Below are 18,516 nucleotides of genomic sequence, written 5' to 3'. Positions count from 1 at the left end.
GCCACTGAGTTACAGCTCCTCCTCTGTGAGCGGTATTGAAAGCAAGTGGGTAACCAGAGGAGGGAAGTTCCTTCCTCTCTATCCAGCACAGAAATACAGTGGGTTACTGCAGGAATGTTACATCCCTATTCTTCCAGTCCTCAGCTATTAAGATTTTTTTTTTGCAAGCTAGTAACTTTTGGGGGACTTATTTACCAGGCTATGGTAGCAGGTCATCCGTTGCTCTTACTGAGTGTTCTATGTGAGTTTGGTTGTTGTGCAGATGATTCCGTTTTATCAAAGAGGTTACGTGCACAGAGTTACAGGTCTCCTGAGACTCAGGAGCTGGGGCCTGAGAACTAAAGGATAACAGATCACAGGGTGGAGCCTGGTTGGGTAGGAAGGTGTACAGCCTAGTGGTGCAGAGGATGGTACATGACAGGTTGGGCAAAGAGCCTGGTTAGATGTGGTGCCCCATCATGTAGCCCAGGGATGGGGAACCTCAGGATGTTGCTGGACTCCAGCTTCCACCATCCCTAACAGTTGGCCATGCTAGCCAGGGCTGATGGGACATGGAGTCCAAGTACGTCTGGAGAGCCACAGGGTCTCTATTCCTGTTGTAGCTTGATAGACATTGGGGTTTGGAATCAAAAGTTCTCAAGCTAAGCATGTTTAGGGTTTATTCCTTCCTTGGAAAGAAGACTACAACCCAGAAACTCTAGATCAAATCCTGAAACCTAGTAAAATCCCAGGGGCCACCTATAACCAGGAACCACTGAGTGTAGGTGTTGACCTTTTTATTTTTATGGTTGGTATAACTCAAACATTGCTTGCTTTCATTGCTCTGGAGCTGTACGGGTGCAACAAGATGGTTCCCCCCCTCCTCTTCGAAGCTTGCCACAATTCTGTTACACTTTGGTTGACCCTAATATAGATATTGCCCAATTGTGGATTTTAGAATAGAATAGACCGACTTCTCTACAGTATCCTGTATTTCTGACCAGCTGGCTAGGATTATTTCCTGTGATTGTGCTGCCCTCTGGTGTATTTTTTAAAGTATGAGAGCCTGAACTGTTCTTAGACCTGGCATTTTCACATGGGAGGCTGTCACACAAGACATGCTGATTGGATCTTCCATGGTTGCTATGGAGGCTAGATGCAGGCTTAAAGCAGTCACTGGGCTCCTGATCACAGCCCTATGGAAGTCTTCTAATCCTTTCCTCCTGCATGATGTTCCCAGAACGTGGCACCCCATAAGGTACAAATTATAATGGCCAAGAAGACAATCTTCTGTAATGCAACTGTTCATGCAAACACCTCCATATGAGCACTGCATGCTGAAGATGGACTTATGGGCTAATTCTGCGTTCACAGTCTTGGATGATGCACTTCCAGTTTCAAACAGCATGAAGAAAAATCTGCCTTCCTATCCAACTTTTCAGAATTTGCTTTCTGCTAATGGGGTAATCAAGAGGAACACAAAGCAATGCAATGACTGAAGCAATGCAAGCCTTATGGGCTTGCTAGAGCTGTGCTGAAAATGTGCCCTCTAATATCTAAAAAACATTCTTCTCCTGAGAAAAAGGCTTCCATTACCTCACTCCCGGGATGCTTTTGATTTTTGTTTGTTTCGAATTTTGGTGAGAGTGGGATTGAGCTTACTTTAGCATTGCGAGGTAGCCAAGAGTGCTTTGTGTGTGCACTTCTCTTTCCTGAAAACAGTTCTCTAGCACTCTGCAGCCTTCCTGACTGCCTGCACTTCCTGATATGGAAAAGCCCTGTGGAAGGAGCTCTAATTGAAGCCAGGGCACCTGGGAAGGCTGCAAAGTGCAGACTGTGATGATCTTGTATTAGGGTAAGTGCTGTTTGTTTAGAAGATACATGGTAAGTGGAGTGAATGGGCAGTAGAATGCTGGATGATTGGCTGAATGTTTAAAATGGCTGACAGTATAAAAGGAAGAATGTCAGGTAAATCTGGGTGGATGTGGTGTGTGGACGTTGGTGGACTTGAGAGGGTTGTTTTGGTGGGTTTTGAGAGGAGATTGTGTGGAGAGTTGGTGGATGTGAGGAGAGGGTGGAGTTCGGATTAGTATTAGATCATGTAACCATATGCTTAAGTGCCTTTTAAAGAAATCTTGTTATCTTTGTTATTTAATAAATATATTTGGTTTACCAAAGGCCTGATCCTTGGCTGGGGTTTCACAGACCAGAAGGGAGGGTAAGATAAATACCAAGGCTGAAGGGAAACAAATGGTGGCAGCGGTGAAGAGAATAACACCACAAGCAGTCTGAGTAAATCAAAGGGATTGGGACAGCTTTAGCACTCAGTCACAGAGGTAACCAGATAGAGAGACTCAGGCAGAGTCTCTGGGTCTACTGGTTATAGGACGTGACTGGTGGTGCTGCCTAGCAGGGGGATCTGTTGAGATCTGTGTTAGAGCGGGGAGAGAAACCATATAAAAGGACAGTCTGGACTGGTGGAGTCCCTGGTGGTGCCTAGAGACAGGCAGTAACCACGAGCAGGTAGGAACCTGACAGGGAGAGCCAGGGAAGGGCGTCACACAGACCACTGGAGAGATGACTGTAGAGTGGAAGAAAGGAGATTCACAAATATCCCTTGGCCATCTTGAAAGACAGGCTGCATACCTGTCATATATTAAAAGCACATTTCAGGCACATTTCCCCCTCCTCAAAATAATTCTGGAAAATGTAGTTTTTTAAGAGTGCTGGGAATTGTAGTTCTGTGAAGGGTAAACTACATAACCTAGAAATCTGGGGGGAAATGTGCTTTCAATGTGCTTTAAATGTATGGTGTGCATGCAAGGAAAGCCCTGCACCACACCCATGAGAACCAAATTTTCTTTCTGCCTTTGACAATTTCAAATGCAATTCTCATTAATTGATGGAGAATGGTGAAAAAAGCAGGAGAACTTTTTGGCAGAGAACAAGTGCTCACACACTCCATTTCATCCAGGGCTGCTGCTCCTCCTTCCCAGTGCCTCCCCAATCAGGCAGGGCACAGCTCTGATTGTGGTGGCTGCAGTAGAACTATAGATCTACCAAGACTATAGATCTGCAAAATCCAATTTTTTTTTACAGGGCCAGGAGATTACATTTTGGATAATGTAAACTAGTGGCTGGCCACTCTGAATGGCAGCTGAGCTTGGTTCCCATTCAAAAGCAGCTCCATTGACTGCTGCTGAAAAGGATCCCGGGCCCTGGTAGGGAGGGCAGTGAAGGGCGGCATGGCTGGTCCAAGCCTGTAAAGGGCCTTTCCAAGCCCCCAGGACCCTTGGCCAGTGCCCGACCTGGCTGACTGCTGCCACTGGGCCTGCTTCTTGCCCTCCCCAGATACAGCAGCACCTTGGCTTTCTAGCAGTGACCAACCCTATTCCTCCCTTGCCCCATAACTGTCCATCATTGGTGGGTGGAAAAATAATGGTCTGATGCACTTTGTCTCTGTAGGACTTTATTCCCAAAGCTAAAATACATTTTTTTGGGGGGAGGGCTACCTAAGCTCTTTAACAAAGGCTACAAGCAAATATAGAAAGCAACAGGACACATTGCACATGACTCCAAGGGAATTTAGGCAGTTTAAAGCTCCCTCAGTCTGAGGTTGGGACTTGCCATCTGGGAGTCCATTTTATGGCTTCCCAAAGCCAGCAAGGATAGAGAAATGGAAGGGAGAAAAAACACCCCTCTGCCTCTCAGAAACCTGAGCTTGCTCACTACCTTTAGTGGTTGGCGGCCTTGTAGGTCTTGGAGTTTTATAGCTGGGTTTCTGTGGGGCAGGAAGTGTGGAAGTTTGGGGATACCAGAGCCCGAATGATGGCCTGGAAATGCCTCAAGATTGGCTCTGGCATCACTTCCCTATGGCCCACCCACTCGTGGTCTCTGTTTTGACCTGAGGGAGTTGTCCAGGGCGGCCAACTGGCGCAGGAAACCCCGGTTGGGGATGATGCCTCGGTGGTCCTTGACGGTCTTTATGGCCTCCACCAAGGTCAAGTGGTGGTAAATCATGAGGTAGGCAAGGACTAATGTGGCTGATCTGCTCACCCCCACAGCACAGTGGACAAGGATCCTTCCTGCAAGGAGAGAGGGGATATAAGGAAACGTCAGTGTCAATGGTCTGAGCAGTACTTTTGGACAGAGGTCCAGGGCCCTGCTCAGAAGACTGTGGCCTTCCACACATCAGGGCCAACTTATGCCATTTTGAAGGAAGAGAAGTAATGCACACGACCATTTAAAGAGCTCCCTCACCCTGCTGAGACCATTAAGTGCAAAGTCTTAAAAGTGCCTAAACTGCACCAGTATCAAATGTCTGTTGAGGCATTTAGGGCCCAGAAATGTAGGAGATGATGTATGCCTCTTCAAAGAGGTGGTATAATGGTTAGAGTGTTGGGCTAGGACCTGGGAGATCAGAGTTCAAATCCCCACTCAGCCATGAAGGGCCAGTAGCTGTCTCTCAGCCTAACCTACTTCAGATAACCTACCTGTGAGGATAAAATGGAGAGAACAATGTATGCCGCCTTGAGCTCTTTGGAGGACAGGTGGAGTATAAATGTAGTAATAGTAAATGCTAATAGTAACTTTATCTGTCCATCCTAATTTGGTACACCCAGTCCAACCGGTGAGGGAACTCAGGCCCAGGAGCCACATGCAGACCTCCATACCTCACTTTTTGGCCCTTGGGACCAGGGGTGTAGTTGTCCAGGGTCTCAGGGGGCTTAGTCCCCTTACTTTTTTAGGAGCAGGATCCCAGCAAGGTCTCTATCTCTCCAGCATCCTATGAGCCAATGAGCATGAAACAGGAGAGTGTTAGTCACTCAGAAGTTCTAACATGCTTTCTTATCCTTTCCTGCTGATTGGAGCCAATCAGAGTGAAAGGAGGCAAGTCAGCCACTGAGAAGACTCTTCTCAGTCACTAAAACGCTCCTCTTTCATGCTTATTGGCTCCTAGGAACATTTGTTGTGATGGGCGAAGGCATTAACAAGGATCTCATTCTCAGCCCAGCAGCAAAAAAAAGGAGGGGGTGGGGAGGGGGCATAGCTGTGACTATCATGAAGGGACCTGGCACTTCCGAATTTGCCACTACACTACTGCTTGGGACTCTTCCCAGGTTACACTTCTGCCTCAGCCAAACTCCCTCACTGGGCTTGCTTCACATCTTTGAATATTTTTGGACCAGGCTGGAATGTGTCCCTGACCTCTGATATTACCTCTTCCTGTCTGGATGGAGGGTGTTGTACAGCAGAAACTAGCCTACTGTACAAAGATAAGTTATATTTGTTACTCCACCCACTTTTGCATCTGGCCCCACCCACCATTGGCAAGTGGCCCCTGAACAGGTGTGGCCCTCGGTCTGAAAAAGGTCCCCATATTATGATCATATTATGCCCTAGAAGGGTTTTGGTCTGTTCCTAAAGTTTCATCATCACACATCGAAAGCATATGGCTTCCCCCAAAGAATTCTGGGAACTGTAGTTTGCTAAGGGTGCTGGCAATTGTAGCTCTATGAGGGCTGTAAATGACAGTTTCCAGGATTATTTGGGGGAAGCCATGTGCTTTAAATGTATGGTGTGATGGAACTACAGTGATGGCCCATGATCACCCAGTGAGCTGTGTGGCTAAGTGGGCATTATGAACCTCTGCTTTCCCATTCCACTTCTGATACGCCTGATTAGAGATGGAGAACTTGTGACCTCCCACATGTTGTTAGACTACAGCTCCCATCAACCCTGACTATTGGCCATGCTGAGTGAGGCTGATGAGAGTCAAAGTTCAACCACATCTGGATCAATCAATCAATAATTTTGACAAAGGTAGAAGGTTTTAATGTGAGCTTCGCGGCAGTTGAGGGGAGAAGCGGGAAAGGTGGGTAGCAATGATCGATATGCATTAAAGCAATCATGCAAACCCCTCTGTTGCATGGTAAATTTAACCTGGATTGCTGAACCCTCCTATTCAGTGTGGCACCTCGGGCACCTGAACTGGCCCTCACTGACGTTGATTGAGTGATTGGTTGCACTGCACTGCTGTGCTGCTTTCCATTCAAGTGACTTCCAAAGCAGCTTGGATGCAACTAACAACCAGAGCAACGCAGTAGAACGTCATAACTACAGCCCAAGTCACAGAACAGGATTAGCAAAAATAATCAAAACAACTATAAATAATTATAATCTATAAACAATACTAACGAAACAGCAGCTAAAAAGTAAGATTAACATTACTGCATCGGCCCCCACCCCCGTAATCATTCGTTCTACTGAATTCATTAAAGTCCACAGCCACCATGCAAGAGGGCCCCGTTCCAATAGAAATATCTACATCCGAACTGTATTATAAGAAACACCCAGGCCCCATCTGCACTGGACATTTAAAGCAGTATTATACCACATCAAACAGTCATGGCTTCCCCCAAGGAATCCTAGGAATGGTGGTTTGCTAATGGTGCTGAGAGTTGTTAGGAAACCACCGTTCCCCTCAGAGCTAAAGCCTTTTCTACAATTTCCTAACAACTCTCAGCACCATTAGCAAATTGACTCAGCCTTTTAAACTGCAGCTCTGTGAGGGGAATAGGGGTCTTCTCTCCACACCCTTCACAAACTACAGTTCCCAGGATTCTTTGGTGGAAACTATGACGGTTTAAAGTGGCATAACACTGCTTTAGATGCATAGTCTAGATAGGGCCCCACTCTCCCATGCACTAATCCTGCAGTTTTGTACTCATGGGCAGCAGTCCTGCCCAGGCGGTGTCCCCATTCCCAAACTTGAGTGCTCACTGATGGCGGCGGGAGGCAGTGGTGGTTCCATGTCAGTGGGGCAGTTGAATCCACTCCAGGGTTTAGTCCAGACTTCCAAGGAACTGTCCAAAGTTCGGACTAAAACCCAGATTAAAACCTGGAGCAGATTAAAACCGAACCCAAAATCTAGATCAGACTAAATCCCAGAGTGGATTCCATTGCCCCACTGACATGGAGCTACCAGCCACCATTGGGGAGGAGTGTTTGGTTATGCAAAGACGTGGGCCATCAAGTTATCATTTAATTTGAAGGGAGAAAAGAAACACACACCCCTGTCTGGCAATAGGTCAAGACCTTCCCTGGACTCACCTCCACTCCTGCTCAGCGCCTTGTGGATGAAGTCAGCTGCAGGCTCGAAGTAGGGGCTCATGTCAAAAGTGGGTGAGTCATGTGCCTCAATGCCCAGGTAGCAGATGCCGGTCCCCTCATAGTAATCGGCCCCTCCCCGCCACTTGCTGTGTGAAGCATTGAGGATGTGGGTGATCTGCAGGCGTGCCAGCTCACGGCGGTTAGCTGCTATATCTCTGCACAGGAAAAGAGGATGAAGCAGGGAGGCTTGTTAAGTGACCCTCTCAGAGGAGGCTGGTGCATTCGGGCAAATGGGGCACCTCAGTCTGCTCTCAGACAGCCCCTACCTGCCTGCCTTCTTACTTGCAACCAGTCCAGAGGGTGGCACTTGCCTGTCGACTTCATTCTTATTCTCAGAGTTGTCTTTGTAGAATTCAGCAGGGAGGAGGATGGGGCACAAGTAGAACTGGTTGGCTCTGCCCGTCATTGGCTCTGCCTCTGCCTACTATTGCTCTCCCTGCCTTCTGCCCTACTGGTCTCAGTGGGCACCAGCCACCACGGAACTCTCTTGCTCCCAGAGCCAGTGCTTCTATCCGTTGCACATCACCCTCTACTCAAGCTTCAAGGTTGCCTATTCTGAGGATGTTTGGCAGATATTATTGCTCACTGCTGTAGCATATGGGTGCCATGCCATCATAGCCATTTTTAGTGTCTGGGCTTTCAGTTACCCTTTGGACAGGTCTGGTCCAAAAACATTTTGCTGACTGAAGCATAAGACAAGATGGTGCCCCTCCCATTCCATGTACAAAAGCTGACCAGACTTGCAACTAAATCTTAGTTCAATAAGAACTAAGACAGTGTCTTTCATGCCACCCAAGGGCAGTCAGCGTGCTTAAATGGTACAGAGCAGGCCAGGGGGCACACTCAGCTCTGCCCTACAACATCTTGCTGCCGCTCCCCCTTGGCATCTGCTGCCTGAGGCAGCTGCTGCATTCTGACTAATGGTAGCCCTACTTTTGGACTAGTTAGCGCATAGGCCAGGTGGCCACTGTGCAGAAGATGCACTTGGATCTCCATTATACATTTATGATGATCTCTTGACTGTTGTTTCTCTAAGGACGAAACCACATGGTGCATTAAATAATAATAATAATAATAATAATAATAATATTTAACCTTTGTAGCATTCAAGTGTTCAAAGCTCTTCCCAAAATGTGTATGTTAGAAGAAGTGTGCACAAAAGTGATTACAAATTTTCATGCTTTTTTAACCCCCCCCCACAAACAACAGAAACAGGATGCAATAAACTTAAAAGGGGGAAATTAGAAACAGAGAGAAATGGAAATGAGCAGATTTGTCCACCCATGGAGATGTCGTGTCCTCTTTAGTCTTCTCCAAGCTAAACATACCTAATTTCTTTGCTTTCCTCCTACCCCCGCCGTTACCACCCCACAGTGATATGGCCTGACTCCATCATATGGGCCTGTACGTACTGATCTCCCAGGTAGAGTCCTGGCCAAACCTCATCGGCATGGTTACAGGCTGTCTTCCCTGTGTACAGCAGCCTCTCCAGCTCAAAGATGCTGAGGATGGGGTGGCTAACAGTGTTGTCATGAGTCCTCCGGACAGGAGTCCTGGATCCATTCCGGGAGAACCGGGACATGAAGGCCATTGGTGCTGCCAAGCCCCCCCTTGCATCCCGGGCCTCTTGAGGGGGCTGGGCCGGGACAGTGTTTCTGCTACGACCACCACCCACGGTCGGTTTCTAAGCTGAAAGAGAAACAGATGCAGTGTTAGCAGAACCACATCCAGTCCTGGGATCCTGTGAGAAGTCCAGGGAAGCTCCTGTTGCCTTTGTGTTCAGCTCCTGTTGCCCTGATCCTGTAAAACATGGAAAAAGCTGACTCAAGAGGTAGTCGCCTATGGGTTGTGAGCAATGCATAACAGGACAGGGTGGGGAACCTGTTTTGGCCCAAGGGCCACATTTCTATTTGTGAAACTTTCCTGGGGCCTTATGCCAGTGGTGGGTGGGGCCAGATGCAAAGGTGGGTAGAGCAATGGATGTGACTCTTACCCTTGTTTAACTCAGAGGGTTGTACTCTTTCCATCCAGAAGCATCATCACGGTTCAAGGACACATTCCAGCCAGGCAAAAGCACTCACGAAGGGGGTGGAGCAGAATTGGCCTTGAGTGGGGCACGGCCTAGGAAGAGTCCTGAGGACCAAACAGAGAGGTCTGGAGGGCTGCATTTGGCTTCAGACTTGGAGTTACCTCTGAGTTAGGGCCAGTTTACTCTCACAAAATGATTTTCTTACCTGGACATACACATTACAAACAAGTGTACCCATATTGCTCTGCTATAGGCATACACAACGAGAAAGTGCAGCAAATTGCAGTTTGCTGCCACATGTATACATGGCAAAATAGATGTGCGTGTGAAGAAATGAAGCTGTTCAGCCATTTTGTGTTTGTTTTCAGTCATAAAATGGTTGCCTTCTGTGCAGAGAGCTTTTGTTCAGGGAGTTCAAAAAGTCACAGAACTGGGAGGGGGAACCTGTGACCCTCCAGATATTGTTGGACTTCAACTCCCATCAGCTCCAGCTGGTGTGGCCAATGGTCAGGGATGATGTAGTCCAGCAATATCCGGAGAGTCAGAAGTTCTCCATTCCTATTTTGGCAATTGGTTAAGCCAGTGGTTCTCAAACTTTGCCCCCCATGGACCACTTGAAAATTGCTGATGGTCTTGGTGGACCACTGCATGATTTTTCTGCCTGTTGCACTAGCTATGCTGTGCTAGGTACTGCATATTTTAAATTGTATTTTTACTGCTTCTTTTAATTCTTATATTGTATTGCAGTTTGCATTCCATAGAATTTAAATGGTAATACAATAAAACACAACATATACATTAAAAGAAGCAATGAAAATACAATTAAAAACCAATATGAATATTTAATACAAACATGCTGCAGACCAACCAAATGAAGCTTGTGGATGAGTGGTGGTCCATGGATCACAGTTTGAGAATCTCTAGGTTAAGCAATCCAGCCTTTTCATAACCTACATTTCAGCCCCGTGGCACCATATAACATAGCCTCCTATTCTCATGAATCCCATTTAAACACACACACACACGGTACCCAATAGCACTTAGCTAAGAGTACCTGTTTGGCTGGCAAAATCCATTGTGTCTTATTGGCAAACCAATAAGATACTTTGTTTTTATTTATTTATTTTAAATAGGCAGCTTTTCTGGGCAAATGACCGTCCAAAGTGGCTTACAAATTAGACTGCTGAAATGAAGAAAGATTGGAGATAACCAGGCAAGACTGTGAATTCAGCTTCATTCTGCTTAGGGATGGGGGAGAAATGTGAATTATTTTGCATTTTAACGCAAACTTATCTAATTCACACTTTCTGAAACACTCCCAAACCAAAACACAATCATCCTTCAAACTTTTTGCAATGCAGGTCTCCAGCCACGTGTACAAAAATGCAGATACAAGGGTAATGTGTGCATATAAATGCATATATTAGTGAGAATAACATACAAAAATGCATTATGTTTGGGGGAAATGCTTGGTAACAATGTGTATATTAACCAAAAATGCATTTAAAAATGAGGGTATCAGGAGATATTTGCATTACAATGCTGATGAATTTTCATGAGGACTTTTTTTTTTTAAAAGAAAAACCACAAACTGATGTGGAAATATGGAGAGCTGAACTTAAGATTGCAGACAGGAGAAACTGAAATCAACAGAATCATCCATCCCTGTCTGGCACTGAGAATGTGGCAAAGGGAGATTGTGAGACTACACAAATTGAGAAGGATTGCAGTGCCACAGTCTAGCTCTAGCACATTGTGAATAGGAGTTCTCCCCTTGTGGATTTAACCTCCAAAATCCCTTCCTTTTCTTTTTTCTTTCTCTCTCTTTTTAACAACCACCACCACCACCTGCAATCTAGCTTGAGTCACTATTTTAAAAGAAAAAAGTCTTTGGACTATAACTTGGAAATCCATAAGAGGTCTGCACACACAGTGCAGCCAGACATTGAAAATGAACCTGGTTTTTTTATTATTACAATACTGTTTGGTTGGAGAACTGCATTGCAAAATTCAGATAAGTGCAATTTTTGAAGGATGGCTGTGACTTGGTTTTTGTATTGTTTCAGAAAGTGCAGATTTGATAGATTCAGTTTTAAATGCCAACTTAATCAAAGTTCTCCCCCATTCCTACTCTGTGGATAGTGTCATTATATAGCTTACCATACAATCGATTCTTAACCATGTGGACTTAGAAGTAAGTCTTATTGAATTCAATGGGGCTTCCTCCCAGGTAAGTATGGCTAGGATTACAGTCTTGGTTGCTAGGTGGCACTGACTTAGTTGTATCTGGGTGGAGTCAGGAATTTCCTATGTCTGCTTGTTGGAGAGTGACCATTTATTTATATATTTGTAAGCTACACTTTATGTATAAATATATATTATATATAAAACTTTTTAATATAAGGTGATGTAGAACCTAAAAAGTAACACTAAAATAACATCAATTTAAAAATCAGTAAAAACACCAGTAAAAACATTCACATTCCAAAGGCCTGTTGGAATGGTACCATTTTTAAAAGACTTCTCAGAGAAGACTCCTGCTGAACCTTTAGTGGCAAGAAGTTCCACAGGGCTGATCCTGCCACACAAAATGATTGGTTGCTAGTAAAGACTGACTGAACCTCAAGGCATGGAGAAACCATGAAAAATGCTGTAGCAGAAGACCTCAGTGATCAAGGTAGAGCATAAGGAATCAGGCGGTCCTTAAGGTACTTTGGGCACAAGCTGTTTAGGGTTTTGTGAATTAAAGCAAGAACCTCAAACCTGGTCTGGTAACAAGTTGACAACCGATGCAGCTCTGAGGAGTAACATGTTGCCAGTCATCTGCCCCTGGGAGCAGCCTGGCCGCTGCATTTTTGTCTGGCTTTCAGACTGGTGTGTCCTCTAGGCCTTTCCTGACATGTTTAACCAGGCATTCTCAGAAGGAAGGAAGGAAGGAACAGGGACAGGAGGCAGAAAAAAAGGTTGTTGGTAAATAGGACAGTTGGAAAATATGTTGCTTGGTGTGATCTCAAAGAAACAAATTGGGCTTGGCAGCCGTGTTGCTCTTGTAACACTACTAGCATAGTGGTTCAGCAGCCTTGAGCCCAGCTAAATGTCATCAGAAGCTCTGTGAGTTCGGCACTTTTTTTTTTGTTTTTGTCTGTCTGCTTGCTCCTGCTTGGCTTTTCCACTTCTATTCTACTTGGGATTGCTAATCTACTTGGGACAGTTTGAAACCCGTCTCCTCTGTTAAAACACACCAACCCAGTCCCATCCGCCTAGCTCATCAATGGCTGTTCAGACATTTTGCAGGCCTTTTATAATGAATTCACAAGTGCAAACAACAACAACAAAAGCTGGTTTGCTCCGCTTTGGAGCTGGCGTAGCCTAACCAATCAGGACCGGGATGAGCTCAGCTGCTGCTTTCCTTCAAAATGAGCTTCAGCCAGCACAGCTCCGCCAGCTCAGAGGCTGCCAAAGCTAGAATAGTAATGAGAAAGGCTGGCAGGTGCCAGGAGCCGGAGGAGAAGAAAGGGGGGGGGAAATCAAGATATCTCCTCTCAGGCCCTGGCCCTATTGCTCCCCCCTGGGTCCTCTTGTTGCATTAGGGGGAGCTCTGATTCCCCACCGGGAGGGCAGTGGGCACAAAAGACATTTTAAAGGAACCCCATCACACCCCAGGGAAAAAAGATCCCCTTCCCCCTAAGGCTCTCTCTTGCTGTATTTAGGGAGGATTTATCAGGGAAGGGTCGTAGCTCAGCGGTAGAGCATCTGCCTTGCATGCAGAAGGTCCCAGGTTCAGTCCCTGGCATCTCCAGGTGGGGCTGGGAATATCCCCTGCCTGAAATCCTGGAGGTCAACCAGATAGACCAGTGGCCTGACTCAGTATAAGGCAGCCGTCCATGTTTCTATGTGTAGTGAAATGAGCATGTGGTTTTCATGCAGAAGGCCCTTAGGTAGTCCTTGGCACAGCGGAGGCTGGTGGCTCTGATGTCAGTGGGGCAGTGAATCTGTTCCGGGTTTAAGTCCAAACTTTCAAAGAGCTGCCCAATACGTTTCCCGCAGTCTCCCTTTCCCCAGTCCTGTTAGTGGAGGGCATTTTCATTGGGCCCACTGTGCATTAGGGTTAAATATTCCCTCCTCTCCCCCCCCACAAGCTTCCTGATTGCCTCCTGTTGCAATTTAAGGCTGTGTGTGGATATAAAGGCACTACTATTTGGAAAAGGGAGGATCAAATGAGAGTTGATTTTTTAGAGAGGAGACATGGCCCACAGTGCAGTAAGTGCCTAGAGCGATCTAGGAAATGGCTAGAGTAATTATACAGGCCATAGCCAGTCAGAATCGCTGAGCAATAGGCCACTGGCACATGAGGAAGTTGCACAGCTGTTAAACAAGGCAGGTTTTCTGAGCTCTGGAAACACACAGATAAATAAACAGAAGCTGAACAGGCAAAACATGAGAAGGCAAAGGTGGCTGGTGGCTTCATGTCAGTGGGGCAGTGGGATTTGCTCTGGGGATTTGTCCAGACTTTTAAAACCTGGTGTTGATTCCACTGCCCCACTGACATGGAGCCACCTGAGAAGGGGATGATTTGTTCATAATATTGTGCAGACGCCTTCTAAAAAGTGAGTGAATAATGCATGACTCTTCTACAATGTGGAAGCACCTTAGAACGTATAACGTCATCATGAAAGAATGGTGTTCCTTCGAGCATGTGCCATGTCCTGTTCTCTCACCTTTCAGTAACCACAACCAGACTCCACAGGAGCTGGACATGAGGACTTTCTGGCATCTCTCATTTGAGAAATTGTGCATAGGGACTCACTTCTTCATAAGCCCATCCAACCACTGCTGCTGCTAGTAACAACCCATGTGATTCTCTCCTCGTTCCTCTTGATGCCTAGTGTTGTTGCCAGGAGCTTCTTCTCTGAACTTTGGAAGACGTTCAGCCTGCCACTTTCCAGCCTCTGTCAGAATCAGGTTGAGCAGAACTGCCAACACAATCCACTTTGGGCAGTTGAGGCTATCTAGAGTTGTTGCCATGGGGTAAACTGATTCTGGGAGGGTGTGGGTACTATAGCTGCAGCTCTGTGGAAGTTCTTGAGGAACATAGGAAGTTGTCTTCTACTGAGACAGATTATTTGTCCCTCTACAATATTGTCTCCTCTGACTGGCAGCAGCTCTCCAGACTCTGGGGCAGAAGGTCTTTCCTGTCACCTACTTTCTGATCCTTTTTAAGTGGAGAGATGCTAGGGACTGAATATGAGTCCCAGGACTGGCCCATTAGGCAATTTAAGACACTCATCTGAGGCAGAGGACCAGGAGCAGCAGTGGAGTGCTATCCCTCCGAGGATGCCCACTGCCCATCTGCACCTCCTCTACTGCCCTAGTGCCTCACCCTGAGAAAGTCATTTCTCAGAATGCTGTTCTTCAACCTTGGGTCCCAGATGCTGTTGGACTACAACTCCCATCATCCCTGGCCATTGGCTAAGCTTGCTGGGGTTGATGGGAGTTGTATCTAGGGATCCTTAGGCAAAGGAAGGCAATGTGGGGTGGGTGGTCTTGGCGCCTACCTATGCTGCCACAGCTTTGCTGCCATGGCAAATTCTGTATAAACTTTAGACAGGTTAGGCGCTTTGCCACAGCAGTGTGGCTAACTACACTCCTTTTTTCAATTTCCTCCCTTAATTTTTCAGTTTTTAAAACTGCAATTTCATTAAGGAAACAAAAAGAAAGAAAAGGGGGGGAGGAGGAAAAATGAGGGGGAAAAACCTGTCAGCTTACATTCACAGAACATGGAAACATTTTAGTTTACACATATAGATCAGTATATGCCATCCAAATGTTCAAATCTGTATCCAGATGACGTTGGTGTTTATAGAAAGTACACTCAAATGTAGCATGGGCATTTAGGCCATCAAACTATTGCAAAATAGTTAGCAAGTATCTATCCGTCCAGGCTCGTTGGACTCGTGTTGGACTTGTGGCACTCCTATGGGACATTCGGATTCCATTTCACTGCAGTTGCCCTGCTTCAGTGTCTCAGTCTGAGACGCAGAGCAGGGATGGGGAACATTTTTCAGCCTGAGGGCCACATTCCCTTCTAGACAACCTTCTGAGGACCCCAGGCCAGTGCCAGAGCCCAAAGTCGGGAGAGCAACAAATGTAAATTTTCTTTTTCTACAGGAGGTTAGTTTCTATACCACCCCCCTTTCCAGCCTCCATCTAGACCAGCAAGAGGCATGATCAGAGTTCAAGGAGACATTCCAGACAGGCAAAAACTCTCAGGTGTGTGATGTAGGGCAGCGGAGGCTGTCGGCTCTGATGTCAGTGGGGCAGCGAATCCACTCCGGAGTTTCAAGGAGCTGTCCACAGTTCTTTCAGCACGTTGGGCAGCTCCTTAAAAGTTTGAACTAAAAGCTGGAGCTGATTCTTTGCCCCACATTGGAGCCACCAGCCTCCACTGAAGTAGGGCCAGTGATGGATGTGGCTTGGGGAGAGTTCTGAAGGCCTCATAAGGAGGCCTAGAGAGCCACATCCAGCCCCTCGAGTATGAGATTCCCCACTCTTTCATGGAGGGTCCTTCCACAGAGTGAGTCATTATTGGGCGAAAGCCTGTTGTCTCATCTGCCACTACCATGGCAGGGGCAAAAGTTCAAGGACAGGGGAGGAGGAGGAAGAGGACAAGGTGGTGGTCAGTGGTGTTTTCTGGGCCACCTCAGGTGGCAACATGTACTGCTGGGACCTTCTGATTTGAAAGCTGATTGCTTGCTGCTGAATTGCATCGAAGGGTTTAGAATATTGCTCTATAATGCCTGACCTTGGCCTACTGCCTATTGGTCTGGAAGTAAAACAGGGACACCCTCACACCCTCCCTAAATGTAGATGTGTATTCATTGGTGGCCTAGGGCCATACTACCCTGAACTGCCCAATCTTGTCTGATCTCAGAAACTAAGTAGGGTCGGGCCTGGTTAGTACTTGGATGGGAGACTGCCTGGGAATACCGGGTGCCATAGGCTTTGAGGAAGGCAATGGTAAACCACCTCTGAATACCTCTTACGAAGAAAACCCTATGAATATATATATATATAAAAGATTCATAGGGCAGCCAGAAGTTGTAATTGACATGAAGGCATGTAACAACAACATTCATTTGTAAATTAAAAGCAAAACAGCCCTATGAGAATGCTCAGTGTCTTTTAACAGTCATGAATTGTGAAGGGTAAAACCTGAGCCTTTTACACATTGGGGGAAAAGGTTTCATGAGGCTGGGAAAGGGGAAACAATCTATCATGCTGTACTACAGGGATGAGAAACCTGTGGTCCTCCAGATATTGCTGGATTACAACCTCCCATCAACCCTGACCAGTGACCACACTGGCTGGGACTGATGGGAGTTGGAGTCCAGTGGTATCTGGAAAACCAGAGGTTCCCCAACCCTGCTAGAACAGCTCCTTTTGGGCCTGTGCCTTTTGCAACAACACAATGGGTTTATAAAGGATCGGCAATTGATGGCCATTTAGCGTATTGCGAATCAAGAGTTTGGAGGGGGGAGGCACCCTTCCAGACTGGAGATGAGATGTAATTGATCCACTGTGCTCCCTGGGCCAACCCTGTTCAGAATACGTGCACCGGGGGCTTTCATCCTGCATGATGTGGCACACAATGATTTTAATATTAGCAGAGGGAACAGTACAGATTGGCTCCTGCCTGTTGTATTGCCTGCCTCACTTCCCATTCATCCAACCTCATTATGTGAACAAAAGAAGCAGCCATGTCTCCATCCTGCGCAACTCCCTCCTTGGTATCCATTTTGTGTGCGTGCACAGATTCCCATGCCCAGTGCATGATATATTATGGTTCTTTTATCGGTCCTCGTGGTGGGAGGCCATGATTGTTCCCACTTTACAGAGGAAGAAAATGAGGCTGAGTACAAATAGGAGGTATCTGAGGTATCCACTTGAAGACTAAAAGCCAGGTAGGTTCCTCTAACCCACCCCCTCTATCCTTTTGCACTCAGTCCAATGCCTCTCCGCTCACTTGACTGTGCTGGCTCTTCTTGTCCCAGGTAATATCTTCAAAAAGAAGTAGCCCTTCAGCGTTCTGATGTGTTTTGAAGGAAAAGATCTCCAGGAAGAAGTTCTGTGAGGCTGCAGTGCTTGGGAAGGAGACAGATTTTCTTTGTGATCAGGGCGATACCCCTTGAACCACGTGACCCATAGATACCCCACCCGTTTATGTATGTTAGGATGAGTCAGGCTCCCATTTTCCTTTCCCCACATTATTGGGAGGATAAGTTAGTTAGCAGACAGTAAATATCATATTTGTCTTCAGGGTCCCACAGCCCCAAACCTCCCGCTCACCTGTCAAGCCTCGATTCTTGGCCAAAGTTCTGCCACAGACCCCTGCCCTCCCCAACAAGCACGCACGACACAGAATCGCCTGCTGCTTCTAAATGGCAGCTTATCAGAGGGAGGATAGACTCTTGCTGGCACAGTGCAGGGGGCCAAGACCGAGCCACATGCTTCGCCGAGCAATGGAAGTACCACAAAGAGGCAGGGACAAAAAAAGACAGACAGCTGCAGTTACTTTACCTTTGTCAAGGCTGCGATTTTTCTCAGCTGGGATGGAGGCTTCTCTATCAGATCTAGTCGGCCATCTCCCTCGCTCTCCCTCTCCTTACTGCTGCTGCTGCCGCTGCTGTTGCTGCTACTGACGCTGTTGCTGCTGAAGAAGGAAAAACGGCTGCTGTCTCAACGTCTATTTTAAGCCCTGGCATGTCCAGGGGCAGATTTGTTTCCTATCAGACGGTGAATGGGCGACAGAGTAGAGTAGGAGATAGGGAGACAGCCAGTCTGACAGAGCAGGCATGTGTAAACACACGCCACACCGATGTATCGCACGCACGCTCGCTTCAGTGTACACAGCGACACAGACTCATATAAGGTGGTTGCCACCTGTGCTACAGGGCAAAAGCCCAGCGCTCACCGTTTTCTCTGATTAATATGTTAGTTCATGCAAACCAATGCATGGCCACTGTCTAGAGCAGGGATGGCCAGTCAATGGCCTCATAAGGCAAATCCCGACAGTGAAGCCATTGTTAGCTAGATCTAGGATGCTGTGCCACATTTTAATCCAATCCAAAAGAGGAGAAAAATATTTTGCTGATCGTTTCACTAGCAAGAAAAGGAAAAAAATGGATTTTTTAAAAAACACCATAAAAGTTATGAGAGCCATTCCTCATTTTAATGTTAAGAGACGAAACAAAGCTCACATCCCAGTTGGTAGCTATTTGGAGAAAACATGGGAGATGTGCGTAAAACCAAGAGCTACTCTGCTCCAGAAGGAACAC

At 46.7% G+C, this 18,516-nt stretch overlaps 1 protein-coding gene and 1 pseudogene across 2 annotated transcripts; one reads left to right on the top strand and one right to left on the bottom strand.

Moving 5' to 3' along the window:
* Positions 1-3,431: 3,431 nt before the first annotated feature.
* Positions 3,432-17,910, bottom strand: DUSP26 (dual specificity phosphatase 26). Of its 2 annotated transcripts, XM_061592737.1 has the most exons (5): positions 17,759-17,910; positions 9,146-9,285; positions 8,565-8,841; positions 7,093-7,307; positions 3,432-4,064 (listed from the first exon to the last, which is right to left on the bottom strand). In XM_061592737.1, the coding sequence occupies exons 3-5, from the start codon at positions 8,741-8,743 to the stop codon at positions 3,850-3,852; spliced, it is 609 nt and encodes a 202-aa protein (XP_061448721.1). In that variant the 5' UTR covers positions 8,744-8,841; positions 9,146-9,285; positions 17,759-17,910; the 3' UTR covers positions 3,432-3,849. The 2 variants fall into 2 exon arrangements, with proteins under 2 accessions (XP_061448721.1, XP_061448718.1); XM_061592734.1 differs by lacking the exon at positions 9,146-9,285.
* Positions 16,066-16,183, top strand: LOC133368911 (5S ribosomal RNA; annotated as a pseudogene).
* Positions 17,911-18,516: the final 606 nt, after the last annotated feature.

Source organism: Rhineura floridana, chromosome 12 (assembly GCF_030035675.1).
Source record: "Rhineura floridana isolate rRhiFlo1 chromosome 12, rRhiFlo1.hap2, whole genome shotgun sequence".
NCBI lineage: Eukaryota > Metazoa > Chordata > Lepidosauria > Squamata > Rhineuridae > Rhineura > Rhineura floridana.
Note: the sequence above shows the minus strand (reverse complement) of the source record. Positions and strands in the feature narration are given on the sequence as shown.

Bases quoted from the DNA above. Each gene is read 5' to 3' on its own strand.
- DUSP26 (XM_061592737.1), bottom strand. From the start codon at position 8,743: ATGGCCTTCATGTCCCGGTTCTCCCGGAATGGATCCAGGACTCCTGTC. The intron at 7,308-8,564 runs GTACGTACAGGC...TTTCCTGTGCAG, and splicing joins GGACTCTACCTGGGAGATCA to AGATATAGCAGCTAACCGCC. The intron at 4,065-7,092 runs GTGAGTCCAGGG...CTCTCCTTGCAG, and splicing joins GGCGCTGAGCAGGAGTGGAG to GAAGGATCCTTGTCCACTGT.